Source organism: Cricetulus griseus, chromosome 2, assembly GCF_003668045.3.
Source record: "Cricetulus griseus strain 17A/GY chromosome 2, alternate assembly CriGri-PICRH-1.0, whole genome shotgun sequence".
Lineage (NCBI taxonomy): Eukaryota > Metazoa > Chordata > Mammalia > Rodentia > Cricetidae > Cricetulus > Cricetulus griseus.
This window is the reverse complement of record NC_048595.1, coordinates 52,803,388-52,822,073: the sequence shown is the minus strand read 5'-3', so window position 1 is coordinate 52,822,073 and position 18,686 is coordinate 52,803,388. Positions and strand designations below refer to the sequence as shown.

At 39.8% G+C, this 18,686-nt stretch overlaps 1 protein-coding gene across 4 annotated transcripts in view; it reads right to left on the bottom strand.

The window, feature by feature from the left end:
* Positions 1-2,112: 2,112 nt before the first annotated feature.
* The window catches only part of LOC100764471 (cytochrome P450 2J3), a 28,424-nt gene continuing 11,850 nt past the window's right edge, over positions 2,113-18,686 (bottom strand). Inside the window, exons 5-9 of one of the 4 annotated variants that reach the window (XM_027400444.2) lie at positions 14,585-14,761; positions 10,379-10,520; positions 6,851-7,038; positions 5,135-5,273; positions 2,113-2,587 (exon numbers count right to left, since the gene is read on the bottom strand). In XM_027400444.2, the coding sequence (XP_027256245.1) occupies positions 2,409-2,587; positions 5,135-5,273; positions 6,851-7,038; positions 10,379-10,520; positions 14,585-14,761 (825 nt within the window). In that variant the 3' untranslated portion in view covers positions 2,113-2,408. The remainder of the gene's footprint in view (positions 2,588-5,134; positions 5,274-6,850; positions 7,039-10,378; positions 10,521-14,584; positions 14,762-18,686) is intronic. The other 3 variants (XM_027400445.2, XM_027400446.2, XM_027400447.2) reach the window with 3 other exon arrangements.

Below are 18,686 nucleotides of genomic sequence, written 5' to 3'. Positions count from 1 at the left end.
TGACAAAGGTGTGAGATTCTTTGAGAATCCCATGGTAAGATCCCTCATTTTCCTGTCTTGGTGCTCATCTCATAAATTGACCTTCCAGGGTGAATGAATTCAAGGGGACAAAGGCTGGCTACCAGTGGATGACCTCTGGATCACCTTGCCCCAACTACCCAGCTTGTCCTCTCAGGAAGCCTTCTTTGTTCCAGTTACCAGACCAACTTTGCCTCAAGGCTGTGGTATCCTAGACCTCTTCCTTGTACAAGCAAGCCAGCCATATCCAGCCAGAAGTGTTGCCTACTTTATTCTAAGACCTTCAAGGTCTTGCCTTATTTTAAATGTTCACTGCAGCATGGTTGGTCTAGGTCACTTTGTAGGAGGATGATGTTGAGAAGATACTATTCTTGAGACAACTTTGTATAGTAGGGATCTGGCCTAAGAGAAGAGCAGTGGTACTACAGTGTCCAAACATAAGGGAGGAATGATGGTTATATGTTGCATTTGTAAAATGTTTGCATAATTGTTGAAGTGAAAAGAGACTTATTGTTTATACCATATCTAGTGAACTTAGAAACAGGAGATATGTTTTATGGGTGGAAATTTCCAGTAGAAGTCACAGTGAATGTCTTCCCAAAGGTTATGGTTCATTCTAGTTATGTAATAATTGGTCATGGGTCCCATTGCTTTCTAGGGTCTGGCTGAGGGCCCAACATTTTTATATTTATTATATTTAGTATGTTGTGACTAGGTTGTGTTCTGATTTCATACTTAATACCTTGTAAAATAATGGTTTTATTGTTGTTGTTGCCTATAAAGACTCCATTTCACAAGCAGCTTTTGACTCTATTTTGAAGATGGAAGATGACTGTGGACTTGGGTGGATACATGAACAGCACCATCTGTCACTAAGCAGCACAGACTGATGAGTAATTTACTGTTTGTAGAAAGAAATGTTAATTTATTGGGGGGTGGTGAATTGGAACTGTAGAGGAATGTGGGCATATTAAAATCATATCAGGAAAACCAGGCCCCTAACTTATGGACAAATGAGACCAAGGGAAGGGTATAGCTTCATCACTTAGACACCATGAATGTAATGGTGGAAATTCCATTGTCTTGTCATTTAACTTCCTGGAATTTGCACTGTGAACCAAAACTCCTAAAAATAAGGTGTGTCTGCAAAGACTCATTGACTGATTAGAAGTTCAGTATTTTTGACAGAGGTTAGAATGTTATAGGTCCAAGGCTAATTAACTTATCTTGTGCCAGCTTTAACTTCCAAGAACACCTAGCCTTCCTTGCTAATTTCTGTGTGGGACTTCACATCCTGGGATGGATAGATAAAAAACGTTTGGACTTTTCAGACCTAATGGTTTCCACCAACTTAAAACCTAAGAATGTCATCAGAAAGCACCTAAGACCTATAGAGAAACTGCCCCCATTTTATTGTAATTACTTCTCTGATGGCCCACTAAAGTATTTTAAACTTACCTTGACACATGACATTTTTGTTTTGTAAAATCATAAAACTTGATGCAACTGCTTCTATGTTTGGACATGGAATTTGTGGTGACCTAAACCTGTGTTCCTGGGCCATTATTGTTCAAAATGGATTCAGCATAAATGATTTCTCATTCCCTTTAAGATGAGAGCCGTGGCTTTTGCACCCAGATCAACAGCATTAAGGATCAACAGACAGAGAACTCCCAACAATCCCAAGGGCCTCATGTTGGCTCATGTACCTGATGATGGAAAATCTTTACCATTTTCTCCCCAAACTTTCTTCTAGGGTTTGTTTCTTGGTAACTACATGTGAACCTGGTCCTGGGTTGGAAGTCAAGATCCAGCTAATATATGTAAGCCACCGAAACTGCTTCAATGCTGTTTGCTTTTCTGGTGTGAAACTAGTGAGTAATCGCTTTCCAGCTGATTTCCAGAAGGACCACTCAGAGGCAGAGCCTTCCAAACAGGAGAGTCTTCAAGTCCTATATCTATGGTTGCTCCCAGAAACCCAGTTCTGACTCTTATATTCTCTTGTTACCATTTCCAAATGAACCATTTCAATAGTCCAGAAGTAAATCTGTGTCTACAACAGGAGGAAGGAAGAAATTTGAAGGCACACCGTTGTGATGTGAGATATGACTTAAATAGCATTTTAGTAAATAATTTCATTTTACATATAATTAAAAAGTGGGCACAGTCATTATTCCTTTAGCAACCTTTATAAACTCATAAGTCCCATAATCAACATCTACTTGGGGATCCAGAAGTCTAGGAATTTGATTCACTTTCCTTATTCCAATTCCTCCCATCTTTCCTCAGTTGTCTTCATCCCGTCTCCCTCCACCTGTATGTGTAGGCATCAATGGGTTTGAAGTGCATGCCATTCCTTCTTCTTTTCTTTTCTCTTTCCTTCTCCAGCATCACAGTCTGGGGACAGCACAGATGTGGTGACTGACTGGGTTAAGGGTGAGACCCATTCTGAACTTCAGGCTCAGCTTTTCATTGACTGGGGGTTTGAACGTGAATTTTTGCATAAGAGCAGTGAAGAAGATGAACAGTTCAGACCTGGCCAATTGTTCCCCCAGGCAAGCTCTCTTTCCTGTGGGCCAAAAGAGAAGATGAGTCACTTTCTCAGCTGACTTTGATACATTGAGGGACCAGTGTTCCCAACTTCATACTGAAAATACTGAACTTACCTTGGGCTTTGTGTCCAGATGATTATGTCTAACATCTTATTGATTTGGCCATTAGAGACACATTAAAGATGTCATTTCCTGACTCTTGGCATAAATATTTACTCCAAACATGTATTTTCACTTTGCTAGTCCAGGAAATTATCATTTTCTCAGGTATCCTCATTACGTGTATTGAATAATATGTAGAAGGTAAGACCTGGGCAAGAGGCATTCTCACAATTCTGGCAGCAATTGCTCTAGGTACCCCATATCCTACACACAGGCACAGAGTGTATACATCTAAGTGTGTATGTAGACATATGTATTTGTGTCTATATCCAACCTATCTACTGTCTACATGTCAGTCTCTCTAGTGCATTTCTGGGTTCCCATGGGTGATCTCTGATGATGCAGGACAACCCCAGCATTCCAATCTTTTCTACCTCAGTAAACATCCTCCTCAAGTATCCCAACAGCACTGCAGTCTCTAACCTATTTTTAAGTCCATGTTTGTGTGGATGTGCTTGTGCATAGAAAGTGTGCTCATTTTATGTATACATGTGGCACATGTATGTAGATGTCAGAGGAAAGACATGTGTATTGACCCTCAAATGCCACAATCATCATCTCTTTTAGATACAGTCCTATGTTCCTTAGAACTTGCCATGTAGGCCTGGCCACTGAGTCCCAAGAGACCCTTTATTTCAAGTATTATGGTTATAAGCACAATCCACCAGTCTCCAAGTTTTTATGTGAGTTCTGGAGATAAATTATGTTCTCTGCTTCCTAGAAAAGCTCTTTGCCAAGTGAGCTGTCTCATCTACCACTAAGTACTTTCATAATTCCAAAATAAAACATTTTAGAATGAAAAAAGTTTTAAAAAAGTGAATAAAAAGAAATCTATAAAGACTATGACAAAGATGCTTAGACCGGAACTCAGACAAAACTATTATTAGTATTTGGACATATTTTCCACTGTCCTCATGGGGTTTACAACAAGGACATGGTTGAAGGAATGATAGCGTGCATTGAAGGATGATGTATAAGAAGCCACATTGGTTTTCAGTGACATTAAAAATTGATGGATGCACTTTGTTACCTGCCTATTAAAAGTTGTTGAGGAAATAAAATAGAAGCAGACCTGAAAAGGTGCATAGTAAATGTAAATGTGCTAAGATGATGTCAGTATCTTATGCAACATCTGCGTTTTTTGCCATCATATTTCATTTATCTTTGCTCTCCACATGCTCCTCCTGTTGCCTGTCATGAATAACATGGCTAACAACTCATTAAATCCCCAAGGTTCTCCTGTGAAAATCCACATACCATGATATGCAAAGTTAGGACTCAGGGTTAATAACTCATCCTGTGTGCAACTCCCCATGTGATTGTGACCAAACCACTCCTTGTCATGAAGCTAAAAGCCTTTCTCATTTGGCAATTATGTGAAATAGCTCTTCCCTCCCTCTGTGCAAGACTGAGAAGGTGTGAATTTGTCGTCCAGCATGGAGCATGTGATTAAAAACTTGACCTGTGTGATAGGCAAACTTGATTACTGCTGTGGCTGTATTGAGAATGTCCCCCATAGATTCATATATTTGAATGCTCAATAACAAAGGAGGAAAACTTTTTTGAGAAGAATAGGAGGTGTGTCCTTGATGGAGGAGATATGTCACTGGAAGTGGGCCTTGAGGTTTCAAAAACCACACCAGGCCAATCACTCTCTCTGCCTCTGTGTCTCTCTGCTTGGGGATCAGGATGTAAAGCTCTCAGATACTGCTCCAGTGCCGTGCCTATCTGCTTCTTGCCATGATTATTACAGACTAATCCTCTGAAACTGTAAGCAAGGCCCAAAGTAAGTGCTTTCTTTTATGAGTTGCCTTGCTCATGTCATAACTTCAAACAACAGAACAGTAACCAAGTCAGTGATCATCTTGATTGAGAGATGCCTAGAAAATGGATGTCTGTCTGTTAGGTCATTTCAGAGATGACTGGCATGCGGGTCATTGAAGTGAGAAGAAAGACCTGTCCTGAGCAGGGCTGATAACATGCATTTGTCTGGCCCTTGTCACCTGGCAAGCCTGACTCTTTCTGAGCCCCTGTGACTGTGTTACTGTCTGCTCGTGACCATCACATTCCACCTCTCCAAGTCTGTAAGAGACTTTTGGGTATTCAGGCACAGTCTGCACCATAGGTTTGTTCTTCTTATCCTGAGGATTTCAGGTTTTTTTGGACTTGGAAGCCACTGGTTACCCACTTCTCTTCCTCTCCAACTTGCCAAAGGCCATTTTGTCATCATGTACCTTGACTGTGTAAATAAAACTAGTAATAATAAAACATACTGTTGGCAGGGTCTGTGTTGATATCAGAGCTCATAATACAGAAGACTTTTTTTTTGTTTTTTTTTCTTTTTCTTTTACTGGGTAAATTCAAAACAGGAGGATTTTTATATCTTCCCCATTACCACTCACCTATTGAGAATGGCAGAAAAGATTCTCTCTTCTTAAACTGTCCATTCTCCAAAAAGTGCTCTGGATTGAAGACATCTGGAGTGGCCCACTCTTTGGGGTCCCTGTGCAGAGCAGTCAAATTGGTCAGGACCATGGTTCCCTAAAGAAGAGAGCAAAGAGTCAAAGCTTGATGTGTTGAACAGACCCAGACAAGGGGTGGGGTTTTCCAAGCTCCCATCATTCTTTACACCCTCAGATCCTTGAAAAATCCTGCTCTTAGTCTAGATAAATGATGGATTATGTGTCTAGAGGCTATTCCAGGCCTGTCGATCTGCTCTTTATTACAAAACACAGTTCTGTGGGGGAGTGGTCATCATGTGCCTAAGGAGACAACAGGTACCATCCATGGGATGATAATTGGACATGGAGGAGAACAACCATCAACCCAGCTCCTTCCTCCAGAGATATGTGATGAAGAAGCCTGTCTCTGGGGTTGAATGAATGAATTGTATCTGTGTTTCCAGAGTCAACTCTTCTTACTCCAGTTCTAAAGACTTTCCTGGAAATAACACATTCTTCGGATCTAAGACTTAGAATTACAGTTCCACAGAGACTACTTCTGGCAGGTAATCTTGATTCTGGTAACTGATGATTGTCTAGGAGATTACAAAGGAACACCACTGACAGTAGCTGTGAGGGCATTTCTAGAGATCATTAACTCATGGCAGTAGACTTTCCCTGACGGTGTGTTACCATGCCACATACTCAAGAAATGGGTAGCATAAATGGTGTGGGAAGTTAGCTTCATGCACGCTTTCTTTCTTTTCCTGGTCACTATCATAAGGACTTGTTTTCTGAGCCACCCCCTTGCCACCACGCTGAACTGATACCTTGGGCATTTATTTTGTCACTGCCAAGAAATGTCTGACTTTGGTTTAGTATACAGTGAACAGAAAGAATGGAAAGGATTGCAACTTGAACAGAAGGAGTGTGATGTGGTCAGGAGATCTCTCTGCAGAAATCCTGAGTGGATCCTAAGCTGGGCTATGCATTTGCTCTGTGAACAGAGGGAATGTAAACAGGATCCATGAAGAAAAGTGTAAGGCAGATCATTCAATTCTACTAGAGCAAGTCCTGGGCAGTAAAAATAACCAGACTAGTTCTCGATCCAAGCTCTTCTGAGGCTGTATATTGTATTGGGGAGATCTTAGGGAGACTCCATTCCCAAGCAGGGACCAATGGTTATGAAAAGGGGATTAGGACATTTTGACATGAGCACCCTCAGCACATGGCAACCATCTGCTTTTATTGCTCCCTAATAATTAATATTTCACTTTGTACTGTTTTTATGTGAAATAGAAAGATCTCAAGTAATCAAAGGCTGGAAAATATCTACGAACATGGATATAGCAAAGAACTACTGACTCCCGTGAAGCCAAATTAACACAGGATTAAACAAGAATGTCTTTCAGCTCATAAGGCCAAATTTTAGTTTATTGGCTAAATTCAAAGCTGATTCCACCAAGTAATCATCCTTTCTCCACTCCCCTCTATACACAGGAACATCATAGACATATTGGAGGTAAGTCCCCCACCCCCACCCAGCCTTTGGTACAATATCTTTTGGTTTAAATGTTTTCTTGGGGCAGAAATACTTTGTTACTTTTTATATTTAGATTCCTCAGATGCCAAGGACAGACTGGAGCACTGAAACCAAGAGCACAAGCGCAAAGTTACCTTAGGCAGGTGGAATCCGGCAAGTGTGCTGTCAGTTGTTACTTCCCTGGGAACATTCAAGGGGATGATATTACCTATTCTCTGCACCTCATGAATGACAGCATTAGTGTAGGGCATGGACTCTCTGTCAGCTGTGCTTGGCTGCCTCCTAAGGCCAATCACTCTGTCAATCTCAGCCTGTACTTTTTCTGCAAGAAAACAAGGAGGGGGGTCTGTTAGTTTCCAAGTTAGTGCTTTCTTCTGAAGACACAGTTGTCTCCATGACGTTATCGCCTTATATTTAAGCCGGTGTTTTGTTTACAAAGAAACACCATGTTCCTCAGCTTCTCAAAGGACTGCTTTGGAAACTCACTGTCAAACTCTGTAACTTCCCTTGTTCTTGCAACATAACCATAGCTTTCCACCTACCCCGAATGGAATCTCCCTTATCAGCATGACTCAGCTCATAGCAGTACCCATTCATGGTTCTACAAATTAGTTCCTTTTACCTAGTGGCCTATGAAAAACAAAAGCTTAGTTTTTAGAGTTTGATAATCTGGGAAATCTACAATCAAGCCATCAAGAGATTTGTTGATACAGATGAACTTTCTGTCTCATAGATGGCAAAGCTTTGCTGTGTCTTAGTGTCATAAGAAGAATGGATTCTCTTTGGTTCCTGCTTTTAAACATAAAATTTAAAAAATATTCTGTTTTTCTCTTTGTGTGCACTTGCACATGTTCAGAGTGCAAGGGTGACATCCATAAGACAACTTGTAGGGGTCAGTTCTCTTCTTGTGCCACCTGGGTGCTAGGGATTGAACTCAGATAGTCAGGCTTGCAGACACAAGAAGAGATACAGCAAAGGGATGTCAGTGCCATCCTCATGCTTTGGAGGTATGGGAGATTCAAGAGTGAAGGAGGGCATAACGATTCTTCCTTTAGAGTTTCACAGAGCTACTGTGACAAGGTAACATCTAACAGTAGAGTCCTCATTAGAAGGCCTTGAAAGGTCATTGCATGAAGTTTTGAAAGTGAAGACTGGGTTGCAGTAGAATCCCCAAGACATCAGAGACACCTGCAAAGGAGGCTGCATATAGGGAGTGTAATTAGCCCTAGAGAGGAATTTATATTACAGGGTCTAAAGTATAGGGATGGCTTATGGTGATGTTTTGTTTGTGATCTAATGAATAAAGCTTGCCTGAAGATGAGAATGCTGGGTTAATCCACTAGTTAGCCTTAGAGGCCAGGCAGTGGTGGCACAACCTTTAATCCCAGCACTCAGGAGACAGATCTCTGTGAGTTCAAGGCCACCCTGGGCTACACTAGATTCAATCAGTCTAAAAGAGAAACAGTGCTCACACCTTTGATTCCAGCACTTGGGATCACACACCTTTAATCCCAGCACTAGGGAGGTGGAGACAGAAGGGATATGGCTGGGCTGAGAGGAATATAAGGCAGGAGGAGATAAGAGCTCAGAGGATTCAGTCTGAGGTTTCATGGAGACAGCATTCAGTCTGAGGATTTGTAGGCACAGAATCACCCCTTTGGTCTGAGGATTCAGAAGTGATAAGAACTAGTGGCTGGCTGCTCTGCTTCTCTGATCTTTCAACATTACCCCCTATACCTGGCTCTGAGTTTTTATTATTAAGACCAATTGGAATTCTCACTACAGGTGGAATCCTCTTAGTCCCAAGAAATTAGATTTCTAGACGTTAGCCATAGACCTATAGGGTTTGATATTTGAAATGTTTGGTTTTAGTCTTTCTTTCTTTAGTATTTCCTCACTATACCTCCATTTTTTCACTGCTGGAATGGGAATATATATTCTCTGCTACTGTATTCTGGAAGTATATAAATATGCTTTGTGGTTAACAGTGAATCACAGTTAAGAGTTTACCTTGAGTCTCAGAAGAGACTTTGGATTTTTGAACAGTATTGAGATTGTTAAAGACTATTGGGGGCTTTTAAAGTTAAACTAATGCATTTTTCATCATAACATAGCTGTGAGCCTATAGGAACCAAAGACCCAAATAAAGAAGATTAAATGTACTGTATAGGCTTCTGTTTTTAAACACTTAGTCCTAGGTGATGGTGGTATTTGGGAAGTCAAGGAACCTTTATGAGACAGAGCCTGGCTGGAGGCATTATGTCACTAGGGACAGTTTTGTAGTTTTCTCTGATTGCTCTACTTTCAGTTTTCTCTTTGCTTTGTGTTTACAGTTGATATGTAATGTCGCAGTTCCTGCTCAGGCTTCCCACTGCCATACTTCCTAGATACTTATAGAATCTGTCAGTTGAAATAAGCTCTTGCATATATAAGTTAGTTTTGGCTACAGTATTTTATCACAGCAATGAACATATAGGTAACATATATATAAATAAATAGGAGTAATAATATATACATTTTGCATCATTAAAGAAGAAGGTTTGTTATGAAGTAATCTCAGTCACTAAATTGGTAGCCATGAAAACATGAGGGTCTGTGTTTGATCCCCAGAATTCATGTAAAAATCCTGGTATAGTGGCATGGACTTCTGATTTCAGCATACTGGGAGGCAGAGAGAGAGAGACAGATTCCTGTAGCTCACTGACCATATAGTCTTATCTACTTGGTGAGTTCCAGGACAGAGAAAGTTCCCCTTTCAAAAAGTGTATGGAGCCCAAGGAATGACTAATATTTTCTTTACTACATGGGAAACAATGTGATTACTACTCTTCATCTTTGGCCAAAAATAGTTGTCTTGAATGTGCTTCAGTGACTTTATGCTTCACTAATAAACTCTTACCACAGCTTGGAAAAATGTTTCATGACATGAAACTTGATGAACTAATTCTTCTGTAATCTGGAGGAATAAAAATGATGGGATGGTCCATTATTTCTGAAGGCATGAAAGTCCATGGGGAGATACAAACATTGTGCAAAACCCTGCAATGGGGTGCACTGGGTCGTATCTTAAGGGAGATCATGGCAGTAATTTTCCAGGCAGTCAATTCTTAGTAGTATTTAAACCATTTAGGAGGCATCTGAGAACATTTCACTGAGAGCTCAAAAAATTGGGATAGTACATTCTTGTTGGGGTAAAGCCCAGTACCATGCTTATAGGCAAGAATAAGGACAATGCCAATGGAGAAAATGTGATGTAGGGAGGCAACATGCAGAGTGTGTGTGGTTGAGTCTGGACAGATAGTGGTAACATCAACAGGAGGCCAAATATCCACTGGAGGCATCTTGATAGTATTCAGGTCAAAATAGGAAGGAGGGACTGAGTGGATTGCCATAAGACAGTGCGACCTTCTGCTAGAACCTACCTTATTGACAGCTGACTTCTCTATTTTCCCCTAGAGTTGAAGAGTCTTCTAGGCTATGAAATCTGCATCCATGAATTATCACAATCCTGAAAGGATGCATAAAGACACTTTCCCAAGAACACCTCTCTTCACAGCTGTTTCATGTAGCTCCATTCCAAATTCTAGTTTCTGGACCCATCTAAGCAACAACTTTCAGAAGCACCATTGTGCCCTGTCCAGATGCATTCACCACATGCTCACCTTGGACTTCTGGGTAGAGGGCCATACAGAGAAGAGCCCAGCGCAGTGTGGTGGATGTTGTCTCTGTTCCAGCAAAGAAGAGGTCCAGAGTGCTGCAGATGAGGTTTTCTTCATTGAAACTTGTAGTAGTCTTGTCTGGGTGCTAGAAAAGTTAGTGTGTATTTTTTTAAAGAGTATTTGTGATTATTTAAAGAACAAATCTTGAAACTGGGAAACAAATTGGGAAGGAATCTTTTAGAATGATAATCCCTTTGACTTCATTGGGTAGTATTGTTTACCTTCAAATGAGACATTGAGCAACAGCACTTGAGTACCTAAAATCCAAGACAATTGTTTTCATATGATTATACTTTTGAAAAAGCCTTTAGTAAAATGATAAATAATTGGCTACAAAGGAACACTTGGTTTCATGTATCAGCTGCATGCCATGGCTTGAAGTGTTCACTTTACATTTCTCCACTTCAGTTTTATAACAAGAGAGTAACACTTGTGATGGTTATTATTGGTGTCAAATCCTACAGTGGGGACTGAGATGGGATGGATTCCTCCCTGTAGACCAACTCATCAAAAACTAGAGCTCTGAAGTTTAATTGCTACTTTTACTTTATGTTTAGTTACTACATCTGTGGCAAATGGCAATGAGGTGCACAAAGGGACAGTATCTGCCATTTTTGGGACTTCATGCCAAACAGCAGTGGACCCTTTACTTCTTTTTTAAATTAAAATTTTATTCATTCTTTTTTTCATATATTATATCCCAACTGAAGTTTCCCCTCCCTTCTTTCCCCAGGCCTTTCCCGAATCCTAACCTATCCATTCTTCCTCCTTTCCCTTCAGAAAAGAGCAGGCCTCCAAGGGATATCAACCAAACATGGCATATCAAGTTATCAAGCTGTAATAAGACTAGGCACCTCCCCTCATACTAAGGCTATAAGGCAACCCAGTAGGAGGAAAACGGTCCAAAAAGCCAGCAAACAAGTCAGAGAGTGACCCACTCCCACTGTTAGGAGTCTCACAAGAAGAACAAGCTACATAAACTACAACGTGTATGTAGAAGACCCATGCAGGCTCCCTGGTTTTCAGTCCCTCTGAGGCCCAATGAACCCAGGTTAGTTGACTCTGGGTTTTCTTGGTGTCCTTGAGTCCTCTCGAAGCTTCCTCTCCCTTTTCTGCAGGATTCCCCACACTCCACCTAATGTTTGGTTGTGGATCCTGCGTCTGTTTCCATCAATTGCTGGATGAAACCTCCTTGGTTTTTTTGTTTGTTTGTTTTGTTTTTTTGTTTGATTTTTCGAGACAGGGTTTCTCTGTGTAGCTTTGGAGCCTATCCTGGCACTTGCTCTGGAGACCAGGCTGGCCTTGAACTTACAGAGATCCGCCAAACCTCTTTGATGATGATGATTTTGCTAGGTTCCTGTCTACAAGTATAGCAGCATATCATTAGAAATCATTTCATTGATTTTTTTTCTGGTCCTGTTTGGTTCTATTCTAGGTCTCTGGATTATCCAGCCTCTGGTCCCTGGCCCTCCAGGCAGTGTCAGGGGTGAATTCTCTCTCATGGCATGGGTCTCAAGCTTGAGGAGTCACTGGTTAGCCACACCCACAATTTCTGTATCGCCTTTACCACAGCACATCTTGTAGGCAGGACAAATTGTATTTTGAGGGTTTTGTATTGAGGGTTGGTGTCTTGACCTACCCACTGGTGTCTTGTCTGGTTACAGGAGATGGCCCGTCAGGCTACTTATTCCCCATTGCTAGAAGTCTAGGGTCATCCTTGTAGATTCCTGGAAGTTTCCATTGCATTAGGTTTCTAGCTCATCCCTAAGATGCTTCCCAGTTCCAGGTGTCTCTCCCTCTGTCCTCCCCCAACCTGATGATCCCTCTTGTTCCAATCCCTACCTTCCCTAAGTCTACACATGACATATATTCTATTTCTCCTTCCTAGGGAGATTCATGCTTCTCCTTGAGCCCTCCTTGTTACCTAGCCTTTTTGTATCTGTGTATTGTATTCTTTACAACTAACATTCACTTATGAGTACATACCATGTTTGTCTTTTGGGGTCTGGGTTACCTCACCTAGGATGTTTTTTTCCTAGTTACATTCATTTGCCTGCAAATTTCATGATGTTATTTTTTTAACAGCTGAGAAATACTTCACTGTGTAAATGTACCACGTTTTCTTTTGCCATTCTTTGGTTGAGGGACATCTTGTTTCAAGTTTCTGGCTATTACAAATAAAGCTGCTATGAACATAGTTGAACATGTGTCCTTGTGGTAAGATGGAGTTTCCTTTGGGTATATACCTGAGAGTGGTACAGCTAGGTCTTGAGGTAGGTCGATTCCCAAATTTCTGAGAAACTGTCATATTTTTTTCCAAGGGGTTATACAAGTTTTCACTCCCACCAGCAGTGAAGGAGTGTTCCCCTTACTCCACATCCTCTCCAGCATGATATGCCACTTTTATTTTTGATCTTAGCCATTTTGACAGGTGTAAGGTGGAATCTTAGAGTCATTTTTACAATCATTTCCATGATGGCTAAGGATGTTAAATATTTCTTTAAGTGCTTCTTGGCCATTTGTGATTACTCTGTTAGGAATTCTCTGTTTAGATTTGTGCCTTATTTTAAAAAATTGATTATTTGGTTTATTGATACCTAGTTTCTTGTGTTTTGTGTGTATTTTGGAAATTAGCCCTCTGTCACATGTGGAATTAATGAAAATCTTTTCCCATTCCGTAGGCTGCCATTTAGTCTTATTGACAGTGTCCTTTGCATTACACAAAATTTTCAGTTTCATGGGGTCCCATTTATTAATTGTTGATCTTAGTTTCTGCACTATTGGTATTCTGTTCAGAAAGTTGTCTCCTATGTCAACTTTTTCTTTTATTAGGTCCAGTGTATCTGGTTTTGTATTGAGGTCTTTGATCCACTTGGACTTGAATTTTGTGCAGGGTGGTAGATATGGATCGATTTGCATTCGTCTACATACTGACATCCAGTTGGCCCAGAACCATTTATGGAAGATACTCAGGTGTTCATAGGTGTGTGGATTTCTATCTGGGTCTTCAATTTGACTTCATTGATCAATCTGTCTTTTTATGTCAATATCATTACTATACTATTACTATAGGTCTGTAGCAATGCTTGAAATCAGGGATTGTGATACCTCCAAAAATTCGTTTATTGTCCAGGGTTATTTTACTAGTCAGTTTTTTTTGTTTCCATATAAAGTTGAGTTTCCATATGAAGTTGAGTGTCTTTTAAGGCCTGTAAAGAATTGTATTGGACTTTTTTTTTAATGGGGATTGATTCAATCTGTAGATTGCTTTTGGTAGGATGGCTATTTTTTCCTATGTTAATCCTACCAATCCATGATCATGGGAGATATTTACATCTTCAGTTATCTTCTTCAACTTCCTTCTTCAAAGACTTGAAGTGAAGTTATTGTCATAGAGTTTTTTCAGTTGCTTGGTTATAGCTATCACAAGATAGTTTGTACTATTTGTAGGTATTGTAAAATGTATTCTTTTCCTGCCTTCTTTCTCAGTCCACTTACCACTTGTACATCAGAGGTCTACCTGATTTTTTTCACTGTAGGTGTTTATCATCTGTAGGAGTTCCATAGTAGAATTTTTGAAACTGTGCTGGTTCCATGGTGTAATGGCTAGCACTATTGGCTCTGAACCCTTTACTTCTATGAATATTCCTTGCATAATGGTATTATACATGTCTAAATACTATTCATAATTTATACTCCCAGAGCATGTTAATCATTGACCTATAGAGATGCCCAGATCTTCATTTTTTAATCTGTGTATGGTACTTGGTAAGCTAAAATAGACTTTGTAGATGTGACTAATTTAACAGAAGAATATTAGCTTGAATTATCCTCATTAGAGGGGGCTTGAGCATGAAAACCAGAGAGAGGAGATGTAAAGATGGAAGCAGATGTTGAGACAGGAAAGATTCTACAAACTTGATACTGAAAATGAAGGAAGGAGCCATAACAAGGGATGTCAGTGCCCTCTGAGAGCTTGATGCATGAGTCTCCATAACACTCATAACACTATTCCTGACCAGTAGGAATAGGTATTTGTCAGTACTGAATGTTATACCCTTAAACACATGGCTGCATGATGCAAGATCAATTGGAAACTACTAAATCATCATATTTTTTCCAAGAAGACCCAGGCAGAATCTTCCTCACCTTTGTCATTTCTGTAAGGTAAGCATCAATGAAGTCTCTAGGCTCAACAGGATTCCAATCTTTCCGGTGACTGTCCATCATTCGGGAAACAAACAGTTTCAGTTTTTCCCAGTTTCTGAAAACTGTTTGATGTGATCCAGGAAGATATTTAAATATGGATGGGAAGACATTGTAGAGCTTATAAACAGAAAAAAGAAAATCTTGCAGACATGGCAAAGTAATTTTTCTATGTTTCTAAGCAACCTTGTCATTCCCCTCTGTTACTTTTGGGGCCATCTTGGTTTCTGGTTTCCCTGTCACCACTGTGTATACAGGTGTTTCAACTGTATACAATTGCAAAATGTATGAAACACCAGGCAACTTTTCACCAGCCCATCTCTTTGCTCCCTGGTCTATACCTTCATCTCTCTTATCTGAATTATTATAGCATGCTATTCAAATATTAGGGAACAAGCTTGTTTCACATGTAAGTGCCTTCTCCCTCTCCCTCCCCTCACCCCCATCCCTCCTCCCCCACCCCCAACCTACCCTCCACCCCATCCACCCACCACTCCCCAGGCAGGGTAGGGCCCTCAACGGGGGCTCTGCAGTATGTACCAAATCTTCCTGTGCTGGGCCTGGGCCCTTCCCCATGTGTCCAGGGTCAGAGTGTATCTCTTCATGTGGGATGGGCTCTCAAAGTCCCTTCTTGCACCAGGGAAAAATACTAATCCACTACCAGAGGCTCCCTGGAGTTCAGAGGCCTCCTTATTGACATCCATGTTCAGGGGTCTGGATCAGTCTTGTACTGGCCTCCCAGACAGCATCTGGGGTCGATGTGCTCTCCTTTGTTGATTCCATGCCTTTGCAGGTCATTTTGCAAAGAGTTTCCAGAGAGAATATATACCAATGTTATCATATGGCTCCACTCATTAAATTACAATCTTCAAAAACTATCCACTACACTCAAAATCAGACAGTGTATTGTACCCTACAGAGATGGAACACTCCAAACCTTCATCATTATCTATGTTTCTCTACACACTCCAACCATGATGGCTTCTGTGATCACATTGAGGGCATTTCTTTTTCAGGTCTAAGCAGTTGGTATTCACTGTGACTAGAAAGTCTCTGTGAAACTAGCACTGTCCTGTCCTTCATTTAATGAACGTAATGTCCAAAAGTTACATGCTTGGAGCTCTGCTACTTGATTACAGAGACAGGCTTCTTGATAATCCTTTGTCAGGATTTATTGTTCCTCAGGGAAGTCAAATGTATTCTTTAGATCTTTGTATGCTGGTATCCCCGACATTAATTTAATTTCTATATGGTGAGATGGAAATCTTTGCTGAATTAAAGTGGATGGTGAATAAAGTCTCAATAATATTTAGTGGGAAACAACATAGCACAGTGTAAAATTAACAATATATAAAATGAGGCAGACATTCGGTTGTTAAATCTGCTACCTTCAGATTTGATAACAGTTATAATATTAATAATATGGATATTATTAATAATATTAAATTATGACAATATTTATTGCTACTAATAATATTATTAATAAAATTAAAGTATGTAAATATTTAATGTTAAAATCACTAAATTATATCACTATTTAATATTATTAAGTAATATGAACATTAGACTCTTTACTCTGCACACTAAATGGTGTGACACACAATGCATTACACTGAGGTCTGGTCGATTACTGTCTATATTTGCTTGTGTACTTTTGTGCCAGGTTTCAGACATCATGTTGTGTTATTTTATATGTAGAGGGTCATTGTGAAAATTAATGAACATGTATTTTACAGTGTCTACCAAAGTGCCTTCAAACAATTTGTAATATCAAGGATATTTATTATCACTCTTTACTGTCTCATTTCTTCTAACACCCCCACTCCATTATGTAACCTAGAAGTTGTCTTGTTGAACTTTACTGACTTCCTAGGCTCTGTTTACTGAGAAGAAAGTGAAGGAACTGCTGGGCTTGCAACTACCATGATTAAGAGTTAAAACAAAGAACACAAAATACTGTAGACAACAAGTGCAACAGATCAAATTCTTTTTTTCTACTTTTCTTACCTATAAGATATGCTAACCAACTCATCAGTCTTCAGAGAGGGCATCCCTGAACTTGAGAAAGTGCTTGTGGGATAGGATAAGTGAGAATATATCCTCGTTTGCGTGCATTATAGAGAAGTGGATGCATAAAAACAGAAGGTCTTAAAGGGAAAGGGAACTTTTGAAGGGCCAGTAACTGTATTTCAGATCCATTCTCTCTGGAACCCTTGTGTACCCAATTATATACTAAGTCAGCAAGAAGAAGGTGAGTAAAGCAGCATTATATACAGAAGAGGAACAAAAGCAATGTTAATCATGCAGACACAGGAAAGAATAAATTACATAAAATGGCTGAACTAATGAGAGGTATGAAGAAATTAATGTTAATTAACACAACTAACAAGTCAACCTGTATATAGAAACAGAGTAGAAAACAAAAAATAAATACTAATTTAACCAACCAGAAAAACAAACATCAAAATTATAGGTGTTAGTGGGTATTGTTCAATAACAATCTTTAATGTCCATGGCTCCAGCACACACACACACACACACACACACACACACACACACACACACACACACACAGAGAGAGAGAGAGAGAGAGAGAGAGAGAGAGAGAGAGAGAGAGAGATACACAGAGAGAGAAGAGATAGATTAGATGGAGAAACATAGACTAACATATTGTTTCTAAGAAACATACATTATAGGCAAAGGTACCCACAGATAGAGTTATTAGAGAGAAAATAACCAACCATCAAGCAAAAGAAAATTAAAAACATACAGTTCTAACTATCCTGGTATCTGAGAAAGAAGATTTCAAATTCAGACTAGTTGAAAGTGACTTTTTAAAAGGCAACAACCAATTTTAACTAAATATGACTCAAATCAAATTCAAGGCTTCCAATTTTCCAGAATCAACAATAATGAAGATAAAATGTCAGAGGAGTCCTGAGGTAATACAGGGTGATTTCAGTAAGCTGCTCTCATCTCTATATGAGAAAATCATGGGACTTATCCAGACCCCCTGAATATAGATGTCAGTGAGGAGACCTTGGAAATCAATGGGGCCTCTTGTAGTGGATCAGTACTTATTGCTACCATAGGAATGGATTTTGGGAGCCCATCCCACATGGAGGGATACTCCCTGAGCTTAGACACAAGGGGGTTGGCCAAGGCCCTATCCCAAAGAATATGACAGACTTTAAAGACCCCCTATGGAAGGCCTCACCCTCCCTGGGGAGCAGAAAGGGTATGGGATAGGTAGGGCATTAGTGGTGGGGGCAGGGAGGAGGGGAGGGAGAGGGACCTGGGACTGACATGTAAAATAATTTTTTTTCTAATAAAAAAGGAAAATCAAAAGAAAAGAAAGACTTAAATTACACTGTATATGAAACTGTCTTGAGAGATAGCTAAAGGGTATTCCTTCCAACAGAAACATACACATAATACCTTATCTAAAATGGAACACATTCTACACCACAAATGAGCTCTTACCAGATGCAAAGGAAAAGTTATTTATGAGCTGAACAAGGACAATAGCAATAGACATACCTACAAGACCCCAACCCCACATTAAGAACTATAGGCAACCAAGGAATTCTGAGAATGAGAAAAAAGTCTTCCCCAGGGAAGATCACATCAATTGCTTATGTAATATTAAATGATCGTCCTTGAAAACATACATAAAAGTAACATTATATAGACTATGCAGGTTATATTAGGTATATAGGGATATAAATGTTAGAACATATACATAAGAATCAATAATTAGTGAAAAATTGAGGCTGTGAATTTGAAAGAGCACAGAGGGGTACTTTAAGGTGGTTGGAGGGAGGAAAGGGAAGGAAGAGATGATATAATTATATCATGATCTTAAAAAAAAATAAATAACTTAAAACTCACACTAAAAATGACCCAGAGGAGTAGATGTGTTCCCTTGAACATTGGCACCAGAATATCCATGGATATATCATCCTTTATACCCTAAACCTAGGAACAACTCAAATTCCTAACCACAGAAAAAAGGACAATACATTCAGACACTGAACTGCATGCA